Source organism: Phacochoerus africanus, chromosome 15 (genome assembly GCF_016906955.1).
Source record: "Phacochoerus africanus isolate WHEZ1 chromosome 15, ROS_Pafr_v1, whole genome shotgun sequence".
In the NCBI taxonomy this organism is placed as follows: Eukaryota; Metazoa; Chordata; class Mammalia; order Artiodactyla; family Suidae; genus Phacochoerus; species Phacochoerus africanus.
This window is the reverse complement of record NC_062558.1, coordinates 24,142,196-24,157,019: the sequence shown is the minus strand read 5'-3', so window position 1 is coordinate 24,157,019 and position 14,824 is coordinate 24,142,196. Positions and strand designations below refer to the sequence as shown.

The 14,824-nt window shown below is 52.5% G+C and overlaps 1 protein-coding gene across 2 annotated transcripts in view; it reads left to right on the top strand.

Moving 5' to 3' along the window:
- The window catches only part of ADGRD1 (adhesion G protein-coupled receptor D1), a 182,926-nt gene that overhangs the window by 155,981 nt on the left and 12,121 nt on the right, over positions 1-14,824 (top strand). For both annotated transcript variants that reach the window (XM_047760612.1, XM_047760613.1), the window contains 2 exons: positions 2,010-2,076; positions 5,347-5,413. In XM_047760612.1, the coding sequence (XP_047616568.1) occupies positions 2,010-2,076; positions 5,347-5,413 (134 nt within the window). The remainder of the gene's footprint in view (positions 1-2,009; positions 2,077-5,346; positions 5,414-14,824) is intronic.

Genomic DNA, 14,824 nt, shown 5'->3' with positions numbered 1-14,824 from the left:
TTCCTACTGGATGATTTCTCCATCCTGCTCCCACCTGTGCACATTATCTCTGCCCCCCCCCCCACCCGGCTGTGCCCACGGCATGAGGAAGTTCCTGGGCCAGGACTTGAACCTGTGCCATAGCAGTAACCAGAGCCCCAGCAGTGATGCCAGATCTTTAACCTGCTGAACCACCAGGGAACTCTGAACTTTTTCTTCTCAACAACACACACTCATCAGGTCCCTGTGGCTCCTGCAGCATGTTTGAGAAAAGCAGAGAGTAGAGCCTGCCCGCTTCTTAGACAGACACTTCTGGTCACTGTCCCCCTGGCCTGTCCAGTGCAGGACATAGAGGATAACACAAGAGATGCAATGGCAGAGGAGCTTCAGTGTTGTTGGGAGGTGGGAGGAGGTCGGAAGAGGACAGAGTCAGTCATGAAGGCAGGAAAAGAATCGTTGACTCCCTTATTTAACTTTGGGCCGCAAAGAGGTGCCGGTCCCTGATGTGTGCCCTACTGTGGCCAGGATCAGGGAAGAAGGGCACAGTGTTGGCTCAAAGTGAAGCCTCAACCACCGAGTTTGAAAATCCATCTTTTGGGGAGTTCCCATTGTGGCTCAGCATGTTAAGAACCAACATAGTGTCCATGAAGATAAGGGTTCAATCCCTGGCCTCACTCAGTGGGTTAAGGATCCGGCATTGCCATGAGCTGTGGTGTAGGTCACAGATGTGGCTCAGATCTGCCGTTGCTGTGGCTGTGGTGTAGGCCGGCAGCTGCAGCCCCAATTGAAACCCTAGCCTGGGAACTTCCATGTGCCACAGGTGCGGCCCTAAAAAGGAAAAACAAAACAAAACCAAAACCAAAATCTGATCCTCAGAAGGGCAGGCGTGGGGCTGACTGTGCCACCAGGGGTCGCTGGAGGGCTGTGGCCTTGAGGTACCCAGGCCTGGGGCTAGGAGCAGGCGACCCCCTGGGTCCTGGGGTCCTGGCAACAAGACTTCCTGTGGGCGGAGTGGGGCATAAGGAGCCACCTGCGCTGCTGTATTTTGCCACCCGCTCCCTTTTATTCTAGGAATCTGCAGAACACGGGGTCCTGGCCAGGAGCCCTTTCTCCTGAGCACCCTTAGGAGGGGAGGGTCCTGGATGGAAAGGCATAGTTTTCTATCTCTTCCCCACCGCCCCCTTCACTACAGGGGTAGGAGGTACAGAGGCTGTGCTCAGGCCGCTGGTCAGACAGAGGCCCTGAGGATGCCCTTTCCAGGCAGCCAGAAATGGGTTGTTTGCAGATACAGAATCAGATTTCTAACAGATCAACCCTAAAATGCACATGTGTGTGTGAGTGCGTGCATGCATGTGAGTGCGTTTTATCTCTAAATTACTCAAGTTCTTGGATTTCAGCATCTGTTCTGTGTCCTCAGCTCTTTGCACATCACTCTTTATATATCAGATATAAAATGAGTAAGTGAAGAGTTCCCGTTGTGGCTCAGCGATAATGAACTGACTAGTATCCATCAGGACTTAGGTTCCATCCCTGGCCTCGCTCAGTGGGTTAAGGATCCGGCGTTGCTGTGAGCTGTGGTGTAGGTTGCAGACGTGGCTCAGATCTGGCGTTGCTGTGGCTGTGGCGTAGGGCTGGAAGCTGCAGCTCTGATTTGACCCCTAAACTGGGAACTTACGTATGCTACAGGTGCAGCCCTAAAAAAGAAAAAAAAATTTTTTTAGTTAAAAAGAGAGAGAGAGTGAAGGAGGCTTGGTTGTACCCTACAGACTGAGACTCTATTTGGGGGTGAGGAAATTGAAGAACAGGGCATAAGATGCGAGAAGATTTCCATTTCTGTTCTGTTTGCATGTTTGGACCTGTATTCCTTTAAAAAGTATTTTCAGACTGGCTTTCACAACTCAAATGACCATAGGTAATATCCATACTTCTCCCATAAAATGAAATAAATAAAATAACATACAATAAAGTGAACAAATGAGTCCAGGAGACTGGAGCAAGCTAATACCATACTCTGCTCTCATTTTCTGCAGGTTTTCCTCTCCTGATCTGCATCATTTCCACAGTCTTTGCCATGGACAGTTACGGAACAAGTAAGAAGTAAGTGAAGGGGTGATCCCCGTGTGGACAGGACCCCGTGGCAAGGATCACTGTGAGGTCCCCATGGCCCCGGCTTCTTGTCTTCCCGTGTTCTTCTGGGCGAGGGGACGATGCATGGCTGGCATCCTCCAGCCCCAGCAGTGAGAAAAGGCCTAAAAGAGAGTGAGAAGCACCCCCCAGCAGTGCTCTGGGCATCTTCCCACCTCAAAACTAGCAAGGAGGGGCGGCCAGTGGCAGTTTCTGATGGGAAGTTTTATCGGTGTGGTTTTCCTAGACACATAGTCTGGTCACCCATGGAGCCCAGTTTTGTGACCCTTGAGCCTCATCTTGGACAGACAGCAGTGGGTGAGGGCTTGGAGCGAGATCTTAATTCTCTGCTCAGGAATTGAACCTGGGCAGCCTGGGTAAAATCCAGAAATCCTAGTCACTGGACCAGTTAGAGGCTAGAAGCAGAATTGCCCTGATTCTTGCCCCCTCTTGAAAGCAAGAATGTTTCAAGGAGGCAAAGACTGTAAAAATAGGTACAAAGTTTATTGCTAGAAACACAGAGGGCACACAGAGAAGTAGTTTATTTATCTAAGGCGGAGGCAAAGCTGTAATACACACCCTAAAGGAGTGAGGGTGTAGGTGTCCCCTTGAATGAGGAGCGTGGCAGAGAGGTGACTTACACCACTTATATGGGGCAGTTCTTCCTGGTCTTTGTCTTCCTTTAGCCAGTTAACTTGTTTTATCTTTCACACCTGACCAGACCCAGGGCCCTCCTGGATTTGTGTGTACATCTTTTGGCCAAGATGGATTCTAAAGCAGAGCATGGTGGGAAGGTTATCTGGGCTTATTATGGCCTGGGCCCCCCCCCTCCCTTTTAGACCCAGAGAGGTCTCTCTGCACATGTGTAGTTGGGGTCTCCCTGACCCTGAGGATGGGGAGTTCATGACCTCTTTGTTCTTCTGTCCAAGCAGGGCTCAGCCCCTCTTTGGATCCTGTCATCACATTGTTTAACAAGGTCACAGAAGGCCAGGACCAGTTATCTGCCTTGTGCCTGTTGTTATTTCTATCTTGAAGTATAGACAGGTGGCTGGTTGTTAGTGATTATCCTGGAGCCCACCTATCTCCTGCCTCAGGAAGTGTAAACAAGAGGCTAATTGTAAATGTCTATCCTGGCGCCTGTCTATCTCCTGCCTCAAGGGATGGTCAGCTAGTGCCTGGTGGATAAGTCCCATTAAGTTGCAGCCGAGTGAGTACATGGCTGTGTGAATGAGTGTGTCCAGCGTCCACCAGGCAAGTGGGCCTCAAGGTTCCCATCCCTGGGGCAGCGGCAAGTGCGACTTTGTATGTGGCCACTTTGGAACTGCAGCTGGTATGTTGGATCCAGAAGAGGACAGGTTGGTGCTGTGTAGCTGAGTCGGGCGTCCATGTTCCAGAAACGTGACTTTCCTTCCTCATAAGAGAAAAAGGCCTTAGTTCAACTCTCTTTAGGCAGCCGCCCCCTCCCATCAGCCAAGCTGAGGAACCTTGAAGGGATAACGCCAAGGAGAGGATGGAAGAGGAGAGAGGCAGGCAAACATTGGTACAGCTTCAGCATGAGATGATTTCTCAGCTGCATTGCTAAATGGGGACGAATCTGGCTTTTTCTACCTTAGGGCAACAATTTTCTGAAGATGAAGCACTTTAAGAAAGCCATGTCTGAGCGACTATCGAAACAAGGCTGATTAAACAACCATTGTTCTGACCCATTCCTTGCAAGCCTGCTTGGTATCCGAATGTGAGGCGCTAATTAAAAAAGAAACTTCCTCTCAGACACACCTCACTGGCATTCCTTGCCTTTTATCCCGCAGGGAGCTTGCTGACGCCGGGCCACCCACAGTGCGTGTCTCAGCCCAGGGGTCTGTCTCTGATACCAGCCTGGAGCCAGGCAGCCCAGCGGAGGGTCAGGAAGCTCACGGAGTGTCTGGCGAGGACGGGGATCTGAAGATCCTCTTGAGCTTGATGTTCTGCATGAAAACGATGGGAAGCACAGGCTTCCCCTTGCAGACCCGTCACGCTCTCAGGGAGCCTGGGTTTGAGCCGCCCCTTGGCAGTCCACCAGACTGGCCGTGCGTTTCCATTTTAAGGCTCTTCTCCCCAAGCTCTGGGTTCCAGACATGAATGAGCCTCTGACAGGTGCTCTTCCCTGTCTGAGGCATTTTGTGTCTCCTGGTCCAGGAGGTCTGGGGGGAAGACAGGGGGCAGAAAGGCAGGGCTCAGGTGAGTGGACATGTGTCTCCCAAGCTCCTTGGGCCTCAGTGTCCTCTGCAGGGTGGGCTTTATCACAGCCCAGCCTCGGGGACCATAGGGGCTTAGGGGCTGATGCAGCTCCTGGGGCTGCTATGTGGGGATGAGGGCAGAGGGGGGCCTTCAGTGCTCAGTGAGCGGCTGGAAGGAGTGACCATGTGGTCCTGCAGGGACATCTTCATCCTGCATCAGTGAGGGAGCACCACATGCCTGGCCAGCCCCTGGTGAATGTGCCAGGCCCCCAGGGCTGCCCTCATATCCAGGCAGGTGACATGGCCCAGGGACCTGGGCTCTTGGCAGTTCTGAAGCTCTGGAGGGAAATGAGGTGGTATAGGGCCGGCTGTCTTGCCTGAGCCCTTGGGATCACGTCTGGAAAAGCCAGGAGGAATTTCACATCCTCAAACTGGACGCTACTTCCCAGACGAGGTGTCTCTAGAAATCAGAGCCATGGTTGCCACCCACTGGGACCTTTCCTCTTGGTTAGGGGACATTGCTGGGGGTGGGGGGTGGAACTGATCAACAGCCAATGAGCAGATAAAGATGGTCTGTCCTGTGTCACACGATGTCTCCTCATTCCTCTAATTCCCTATAGGAGACACTGCTTAGGCCAAGATTTGAAATACTCTGGAAAAAGCTGGTCCCTGGCAAAAAGCCTATTGATTTATTTATCGTAATCAGAATGAAACCTCCTTTGGATTTTGGCTAAACTCTTTGAGAAACTGCGAATTTGTCCACTCACTAGGTGACCTGTCAATGCCTTCTCTCCCCCGAACCTGAGCTGGTCTGCAGACCAGGAAAATTCTTCCCAAGAGTGGAAGCCTCGAGACCACCATGGATTCAGACATGTTTTGAGGATTAACTCTTCTGGTGACTGTGCCCCTGGCTGTCCCCATAGCATCTTGACAAACTCTTCTGCTGACAGCTCTTCTGGACTAAGGGCCCCAGTGCCTGGAGCAGGTGGGGTGATGCAATGACATAACCTTCTGCCTTCCTCCACAGCTGCTGGCTGTCGCTCGGGAGTGGTGCCATCTGGGCCTTCGTCGCCCCTGCCCTGTTCATCATCGTGGTAGGTCCCCTGCCCTGTGGGAGTGGAGGAAGCACTGGGCTTTGTGGAGATGGGTCTTGGCCCCCTGACAGCATGTCCTTATCTGGGCAGCATCAGTCCTTTACAGTCCCCAAAGGGGGCTGTGACCCAGGGTCTGTTTCCCTGAATGATACCCAGGAAGGTCGGGCATGTTTTCAGGTTTGATGCAGGTCCGTTTAAGGCCCTTCGTGCTTTTCCTGCAGAGGCAGCAGGTGTGGTTGGGCATCCAGGAGGGGGCAGGGCACATCTGGCTGGTTCTTTCTCTTCCCGATGCTCATCTGTAATTTCCTCACATGCACATCTCTGTGATCAAGGAGATGTAGGATTCAAGGCTGAAACAGGAAGTTCTAGTCAAGGCCTGCTGGGAACCACACGTAACAGAATTCCTGGGATTACAAGGGCCAGAAAACCCTACTCAAAGGGGTTGACAGAAAGCGGGGTTTAGAAGCTCATAGTTGAGAACATTTGCTGTGGCTGCTGGGTCCAGGGTTCAGACGAGGCTGTCTCCATGTGTTTCTGGCTCCCCACCTCTCAGCTCTGCTTTCCTATAAGTTGGCCCAGATGCTGATAAGAAACTCTATCATGTCAAACCCTCCCCTTTGTTATTCTTGCTATTTCTCTACCGGCATGACCCACACAAGTCCTGAGATGGAGCTGCATCATTTCTGATGGGCCTGGCTTGGGTCTCTGCCCATGGTGGGCCCCTCATTGAGGCCAGAGGAGCAGAATGTTCTGATGGGCCAGCCTTCACTGAGGTCTGGGGAATGAAATACTCTGATTGGCCACAGGACTAGAATGCTCTGATTGGTCAGTCCTGGGTCACATCTCTATCCCCAGGTCTTTTTTTTTTTTTTTTTCCTTTTATTTTAAGGGCCACAACCATGGCATATGAAAATTCCCAGGCTAGGGGTTGAATCAGCTGCAACTGCTGGCCTACGCTACAGCCGTAGCAACACAGAATCCAAGTCAGGTCTGTGACCTGCACCACAGCTCATGACAACACTGGATCCTTAACCCACTGAGCAAGGCCAGGTATTGAACCCAAGTCCTCATGGATACTAGTCAGGTTTGTTACGGCTGAGTTACAATGGGAACTCCCTAACCTGGGTTCATATGCTTGGTTTCCCATGAAGTTATTTAACATTTATAGTAAAGGCTCAGATTTATAGAGCATCTTTTTTTTTTTTTTGAAGATGTGAGAGTGTTTTAACATTAAATCTTCCTCTTACATGCCCCTAAAATAGAATGCTTAAAGAGATGGTAATTTCTGTTTTATAGACGGGCAGATTAAGATGCAGGAGATAAAGATAAAATCCTGGCCCATGATGGCAGCTGTATTTGTTTAAGTGTCCCTTTTCTCTCCCCACTTCTTCCTCTCACCATCCAACTCTTGTTCTGTCCCCTCCATCTTCTCCTCAGGTGCTAGTAAACCAGCCTGAGAGTTGAGTAGAAAAGACTCAGTGCTGGGAAGCACAGGGGAATCAGGCATGGCTAGTTCTAGGCACTCAGTGATGTCAGCAGTTATCTCCTACTCAGCCCATGGCCCCATTGCCTCCATGTTGGTTCCATCTCAGGCAGCCTCTCCTGGGTGGGGACATGATGAAGCTGGCACCTTGACACATCCTCCAGCTCTGCTGTTCATGGGGGTGGGTGAGGGAGGCACTGCTCCCAAAAGTCCCAGCAAAAGTCCCAGGCCAGATTCTGATTGGCTCCTGTGGATCATGTGTCTGTTTCAGAGCCAATCACTGAGGCTGGGATGGAGGCAGATGATTGGCCAGGCCCGAATTACATGAGTGCCCAGGGGCGGGGCTTATTAGAACATCCCTTGAGTTCCAGGGATTGGAGGTGGAGATCCCCCAAGAATGGGGGACGGGGGCTATGGGAGACAGAGATGCCAGCATCCTTGCACCCTGCTCAGTAACTGGGTGCTGAGCCTGGCTGGGGTCCAGTCAGCATGTTCATGCTGTCCCAGTTGGGGCATCTCTCCCTATAGGTGTTGGGGGCTGACATGAGGGAACCCCCCACATCCTTCCTGCCCACTTTGTGCAGATCCACAGAACGCACTCTCCACACTCTTAGCTGGGACCCCAGAATGTGCTCTTCACACTCCCCAGGGTGGGACTCAGGCCGTGGTCACTACTCTAAGCTGCTGCCTTGGAAGGGTGTGGAGGCCCCGGGTGAATCTGATCCTGGAAGTAAGGGAAGGGACTCCAGCCAGAGACACTTGGTGCCTTTGTGTCCTCCTGTGTCACCTCTCCCATTGGTGTCAGCCTGCCATGCCCGCAACCAGGAACTGTCTTTCCAATCCTAATGACAAATTAGATTTCCCATGTCACCAGTGATGGCACAGAAGATGGGCTTACTGGAGGAGGGTGTGTGGATGGTGCTGGGGCCCACCGCCCATCCCCATCCACTGGATATTTCATCAATACAGTGATGCCTGCTCTCCTTTCTCTCCTGCCTCTTCCCCCCGCCCCCCGCTTCCATTCGCCAACTGCTGATTTGAAAGCTTCTTTTGACTTTGTTCCAAATTTGGTGGCACCGACGGAGGCCCTGGTGGTTAATTAGAAATGTATCCAAGGGAAGATGTTAAAGACGTGGTTTATTCCTTCTTAATTAACATTCTGCTCAGACATTCTCATGCCACACGGAGTTGCAGCAGCGTTTTCCCGGAAAAGGGTTCCCAGAGGACAGAGTGGGGGATGTTGTTGTCGTGGTGTCATCGTCTGCTTGGGATGGGGGAGGGAGGGGTGGATGGGTGGTGCCAGCCCCATACACGATCCCCTTGTCCTGCTGCATGGACTCTGCTCCCCTCCTACGGGTGACATGTGCTCTGGGGCATCCATAGGGACAAGAAGGGGATGGGGGACTCCCTTCATGAGGTGCTGGCCCTGGAGCCTCCCTGGATCCTCCACTGCCCCAGCGGCTGGGCCCCTGCTCTCTGCAGGGTCCTACGTCGGAGGAATGGGTGACAGGCAGACGGGGTCTGTCAGGTCAGCTGAGTGCCCCTCCTGATGCCATCCCCTTCCTGCCCTCACTGTCCCCAGGGCTGGTCTGGATGGACATGGACCAGCCTGGAAGGTGGGGGTGGGAGGCCAGGAGTGCACCCCTGCTCCCTAGTGCCAGCTGTGGATGCAGGGGCCACTCCTTCCTCCACAGACCACACTCCTGTCAGCAGCCCCAGCCACAGGCTTCCTGGGTCCCTGACACTGTCCTTCTGCCCTCAGCTCCTGTCCCACAGGAGCTAGTATCCCAGGCCCCCTGTGAGCCTGACCATCTCTCTGGCTGCTATGTTTTCTTTCTTTCTTTTCTTTCATTCTTTCTCTTTAGGGCCACACCTGCAGCATATGGAAGTTCTCAGGCTAGGGGTTGAATTGGAGCTACAGCTGCCAGCCTACACCACAGCCACAGCAACGCCAGATCTGAGCCGAATCTGCCAACCTACACCACAGCTCACGGCAATGCCAGATCTTTAACCCACTGAGCGAGGCCAGGGATCGAAACTGCGCCCTCATGGATACTAGTTTGTTCCACTGAGCCTTGACAGGACCTGCTGGGTGTTTTTTTCCTTTGTCCATCACAGATGGTCAGAATCACATTGAGGTGTCACCTCTGCGAGGGAAGGGAGCACAGCAGTCTCCGCCCATCCAGGGCCGAGCGCACACCTGTTCTGTAAGGAGATCTCCTTCCAGGAGAGGCTCAGGTCAGGGAAGGGATGGGACTGTGGTCTCGGACCCTGGTCCATCCTTTCCATTCGTTCTGAGCTCTGAGTATAGGCCTTTCAGCTGTGGGAGGTGACAAGTTGTCCTGTTAACGTGTCCCTGAGCTTTCAGTCCAGGCTGTCACCTGTCCCAGGGCTGCATGAGGATCCTCTGCAGTCACTTTACCACCTGGCCTTTCACCGGTGACAGAGGCCTCACTGAGGGACCCCACGTGTAGCTCCCCTTCCTGCTCTGGGGTCAGGAGGACAATCACCTTGTCCACCAGGGTGTAGACATGGCTGAGACCAGATTCCAATCCCCTGGACAGTACACCCTCGTGGTGGGAGCAGGGACAGTGGGGAGGGGAGGAGAGTAACTGGATTTGTAAGGCCACGCCCCTGGTTCTCTCTGTACTGACTCCACCCCCAGCTCTGGAGGCCCAGCAGGATCGCCCTGTCCGAGGCTCCCCCAGGTCACCTGAGTGTGTCATCAGACTGTGGGCAGTGACAGCTGGGGGTCTGGAGGCTGCCCTGCCTGCATCCTTCTCCCCACCCACGCAGGCATGGGGTCCGACAGTGGGGTCCCAGCACCCTGTGTCCTCTGGGCTCGCTGGAACCACACCCACCAATGACCTACTGTCATTCCTGAGGGAGCATCACCTCCAGCCCCATCCCAGCCCCTCTCCTCCGCATCAGCCACCAGCCCTAGAGGACTGCAATTTTTCAGACTTATCATTAATGGAGCTCCCGTCTGAGCCCCCCCTCTGAGGTTCTGAGTCAGGTTCCAGTAAGCCTGGGCTCCGGGGCCCTTCGGAGCTCCAGGTGATTCCAAAGTGGGCTGAAAATTGTTCAGGGACTTCACGGTCAAGTGCAGGGTCAGATGGTTGTGGCCCAGGCGGTGAAATCATATTTCTTGGCCCACAGACATTTATTTACAAATCGTCTTTGGGGATTGTCATGCTGCAGGTGATGAGTTTGGTTGTTGCACTGAGACTTTGTGGCCTGAAAAGCCAAAAGTATCTGCTCCCTGGACCTTGGCAGAAAAAGCATGAAAACCCAGGGCTGGGGGATGCAGCCAAGGGATCCCGAGCACTATCCTCTCCCACTGCCAGGACTCATGCTGGCTGGAGCAGGGGTGGGGGGCGTACGTCCCTGGAGGACCCTTGGTCATGGCATCTTCGGTTCTGTCCCTTTGTTCCCAGAGGCCCCCTGGGAACTTGCTCTGAAGACAGCAAGTTTCAGAATCACAGGTAGGACCTGACCAATCTGTGTAAAGAAAGCAAAACTCTGTTGGGGGTTCATGTTCACCTGAGTACATCCATGGGAAGGAAAGTTCTGGAAGAATGCACATGGGCTGTGGTTCCCTAGAGACAGGTTTGTGTGTTGGGGGTGCACGCTAGCACATCCTGTACATTTAATAACACCCATATGTCACTTGCATAATTTTATTTATGTATTTATTATATATTTTTTTTGTCTTTTTAGGGCTGCACCCACGGCATATGGAGGTTCCCAGGCCAGGAGTCTAATCGGAGCTACAGCTGCCAGCCTACACCACAGCCGCAGCAACACAGGATCCGAGCTGCGTCTGCGACCTGCACTGAGCAAGGCCAGGGATCAAACCAGCAACCTCTTGGATGCTAGTCAGATTTGTTAACTGCTGAGCCATGACGGGAACTCCTTATTTATTTATTTTGTCTTTTTAGGGTCTCTTGCATAATTTTCAACTAAAACACTTTGGAGAGGTGCCTGTTCATGTTGGGCCGTGTGGTATCTGTGTGTCATGGTGAGGTTGGTCTTGGAGGGGCAGGAGTCTGGGGAACATTGATTGTCACTGTGGGGCCTTCTGGGCCCAGTGCTGGGGAGGAAAGGGCAGAACCGAGCCCCTTCCTGTAATGTCTCACCCTGTCACCTCACTGCCAAACTCGGCCATCAACTGTCATTTCACAAACTGTTCTCCCTGAATAAGAAGGAAAATGGAAGAGTTCTGGGTGTGGGTCAACAGGTTACAAACCCGACTAGTATCCATGAGGATGCAGGTTCCATCCCTGGCCTCAATCAGTGAGTTAAGGATCTGGCATTGCTGTGGCTGTGGTGTAGGACACAGATGCGGCTTGCATCTGTTGCTAACGTTGCAGCAGGAAGCTGCAACTCTGATTCGACCCCTCACCTGGGAACTTCCATATGCCACAGGTGCGGTCCTTAAAAAAAAAAAAAAAAAATGGGGGAAGGGAAATGGATGTTGTTCCCTGGGCGACACCAGTGAGGCTGAGTACAAATGTGCCTGTGGGGCCCCAGGTTTAACAGACAAAGGAATGCTCTGGCCACAGGGGCAACTTAGCCTGACCCCTCCCTCTCCCCATCTTACTGCAAGGGGTTTGATTCCTGCTGGCTTCATTAGGGGGAGGGCCTCCAGGGAAGAGAAAATTCTGGAGTTTTAAAATCCTCCTCTCATGTGAGAAGCCAGGGTAGTTGTGTGACTATACAAATACAGTACATAAATAAAGATACCTAGTTAAAGATAAGTGGATCCAGAACCAGTTACTGATTCCTAGAAACAGATGCCAGCTGAGCATGAATATAATTACAGTTCCAGATGTATAGGTACAGAATCATAAATACATGTAGAAACAGGTACCATTACATACTAAAGAGTTTATTCTGTGTTTATGTGTGCGTGTATAATCTATTCCATCATGGCCCAGAGGGTTAAGAACCCAACTGGTATCCATGAGGACTCGGGTTCAATCCCTGGCCTCACTCAGTGGGTTAAGGATCCAGCGTTGCCATGAGCTGTGGTGTAGGTCGCAGATGTGGCTCGGATTTTGTGTTGCTATGGCTGTGGCGTAGGCTGGCGGCTACAGCTCCAATTCGATCCCTAGCCTGGGAACTTCCATATGCTGCAGGTGTGGCCCTAAAAGGAAAAAAAGAAAAAAGAAAAGAACCTTTCACTGTGAAAGCGTTTATACATCCCAATGATTTTTCACGAATACCCAAGTGGCCTTTAGTCAGGTCAAGAAACAGAGGGTGATCTGAACCCCAGAAGCCCTGCCCAGTGGTTTCCTCCTCCCAGCAGAAATCCTCATGGTCTTGAGTGTCTACTCTCCCCAACTTTGCAGAAATTTGGTCCATGAATTATTGTTTTGACACCTGTCATAAGTAGCTTGTTGACTGTTCTAACGTGGAGGTACTTAGCTGGTGAAATGCCCGATATTCACGTGACCAGTGCCTCACCCAGGGCCTCTTCCAATTTGCAGCCAGGCACAAGCTAGGATGAATGAAATGGAGCGAGGGGGCCAGGCCTGCTTCTGTTTTCTGTTTTCATGAAACGCCAGATTTGTTTCCCCCACAGCCGCCGTCTCCCACTTAATTGTGCATTGAAATAGGATTGGAGGTTAGTTGCGCCTTCCCTCGTGATGCCTTGGCAAACGTGACTGTCTTACCAACATGGGGAAAATCAGGTACCCACCCCCACCCCCACAGCCGAAAGGAGGGGGGGATACACATTCCCCAGCAAAAGCCGTGGAGCAATGGGAATGATGATGAAGTGGAACAGCCAATAATGTGAGCAGCTTAAGCATCAGGGAGAAGCATCAGGGAGATGCTTCCTTCTGGGTCTTAAATACAGAGGCCAGGAATTAACAAGAGAGACCTGAAATTGAACGAAGCGCTTGGAGCGTTTCTGTGTCTGTGAGTTTGCCACAATCTAATCATCTGTTCAGTGGCTGTGTCACGGAGTCTGCAAACAGCAGTCCGTGAATCCGCTGGCTTCCCACCCGAGGTGTGGGGCAGAATCACGTGTTTCAGCCCCCAGCCAGCCAAAGCGGGGAGGGCTGGTGAGGGAGCCCTTTGGGATCACCTGGAGTGTGGGAGGTGAGACCTCTGGGCACAGGTGGGGTTTTGCATGACGAGTCCTCTGAGGTCACCTGGGGTGTTCAGCCTCCTCCCCCGAGGCCGCCTGGCCTCCATCGCCGGGGTTCCCAGGTCTGGTTTCTCTGTCCCCTTCCCTGAATCACTGGGATGCTTCCCACAGTTAAGCCTCTTTTCCTCCTGAGCCCAAGAACAATACGGAGACATTCACAGCAAATGGGATTTATGTTCTTTCCCTTTCATCATTTAATTACGTGCTCTGGTTTTTGAAACTGAACACACATGGTGAAAAAGTTGAAAGCCCAGCTTCATAATACATGTCAACAGTCTCCGCCCACATCTCTCTCTCCAATCCCTGGTTTCCACTCGCGCCCCCAAACAGACAACCCCTGACGCGAACTTCTTCTGTATCCTGGGGGTGCCACGGAGATGTGGACGAATATAAATATATAATCACCTTGTTCTGTGCCTTTTCCGCCCCGTGTAAGTTGGATCTCTGGCTTGATCAGCACTGAAAGGGCTGCCTGAGTCCACAATACATCCACGGAGCAGGCTGACCACAGTAACCCCCAGACCTGCTCTCTCTTGTAACAACTCAAGTAGTTTCCAGTCTTTTCTTGTGACCAACAAGGCTTCGGCTTTGGCCAGTGTGTGAGGAATCCAGGATACAAATTCCCAGAGGGACAGAGGGCCTAGGTAAACATCCCCCCCCCACACCAGAAAGTGCAAAGAAGCCACTGGAAGAATTATACACAAAGCAAACCCAAACATCTCAGAACTCCAGAAATCACCCAAAGGTGTACAAAACTGAAAAGCATTTGTTCAAGAAAAACTGCTGAGTCTTGGCGAGAGCAGCTGGATCTGTGGCTTTTCGACTTGGCCACTCCAGCTCCATGTCCCAGCTTCATGACCCAGCTGTTGCCACTGGGTACAGAGACGATTTGGGGGGTATGTGTGCCACGCCTGCCCGACCTTAGAATAAACTATTTGCAGGCTTCACTGAGCCTCAGTGTCTGTCCCCATCCTTGAAGCAGTAATCAGTAGTTCCCTTGCTTTGGTCACTGTCCCAGTTGAATGGAACATCCCTGTGTTTTAACCCCTGGCGTCCGTGCTGGCCCACCCTTTTCTCACCTGCTGAGGGTGACTTTCTTTTGGGCCGTACCCACAGCATATGGAGGTTCCCAGGCTAGGGGTCGCTTCGGAGCTACAGCTGCCAGCCTACACCACAGCTCACGGCCAGATCCTTAACCCACTGAGCGAGGCCAGGGGTCGAACCCGCAACCTCATGTGGATTCGTTTCCGCTGCGTCACAATAGGAACTCCGAGAGTGACTCTCTTGTGGTCGTGACCCAGTCAGCCAGGGCGGAGGGGTGGAGGGTGCCGGTATTGCTGCATATTCCTATCTGTTAGCTTCTTACATCTTCCCTGATCTCTGGAGGCTTCCTCATCACAGGTGAGAAAAAGAGGGCCGATGAGGCAGCCCGGCTGTCAGGAGCTGCCAGGTGAGGAGGTGGTCAGTTAAGATGAGAGCCCCGCTGACAGCGTTTATTCTCTGTTCACTGTGAGGGCTAATCATCAAAGTGTTATTCACGTATCTCAATGGGAGAAGCAAGGGGCTAAAGAGGCAGAGGAACCGGTTTCCCCGTGCTCTGCTCCAGGGACCAGCGGGGACACTAATGGAGCATTGCTGAGTGGGGTCAGAAGGAGAGCCTGCTGCTAAGTCATGGGCCCCGGAGCTGGGGAGCGGGAAGTGGGAGAAGGGCTGGGAGTGGGTGGTACTGACCTCTGAGGCAGAGCAGGAATGAGTGTCTGCACGGCCCCAG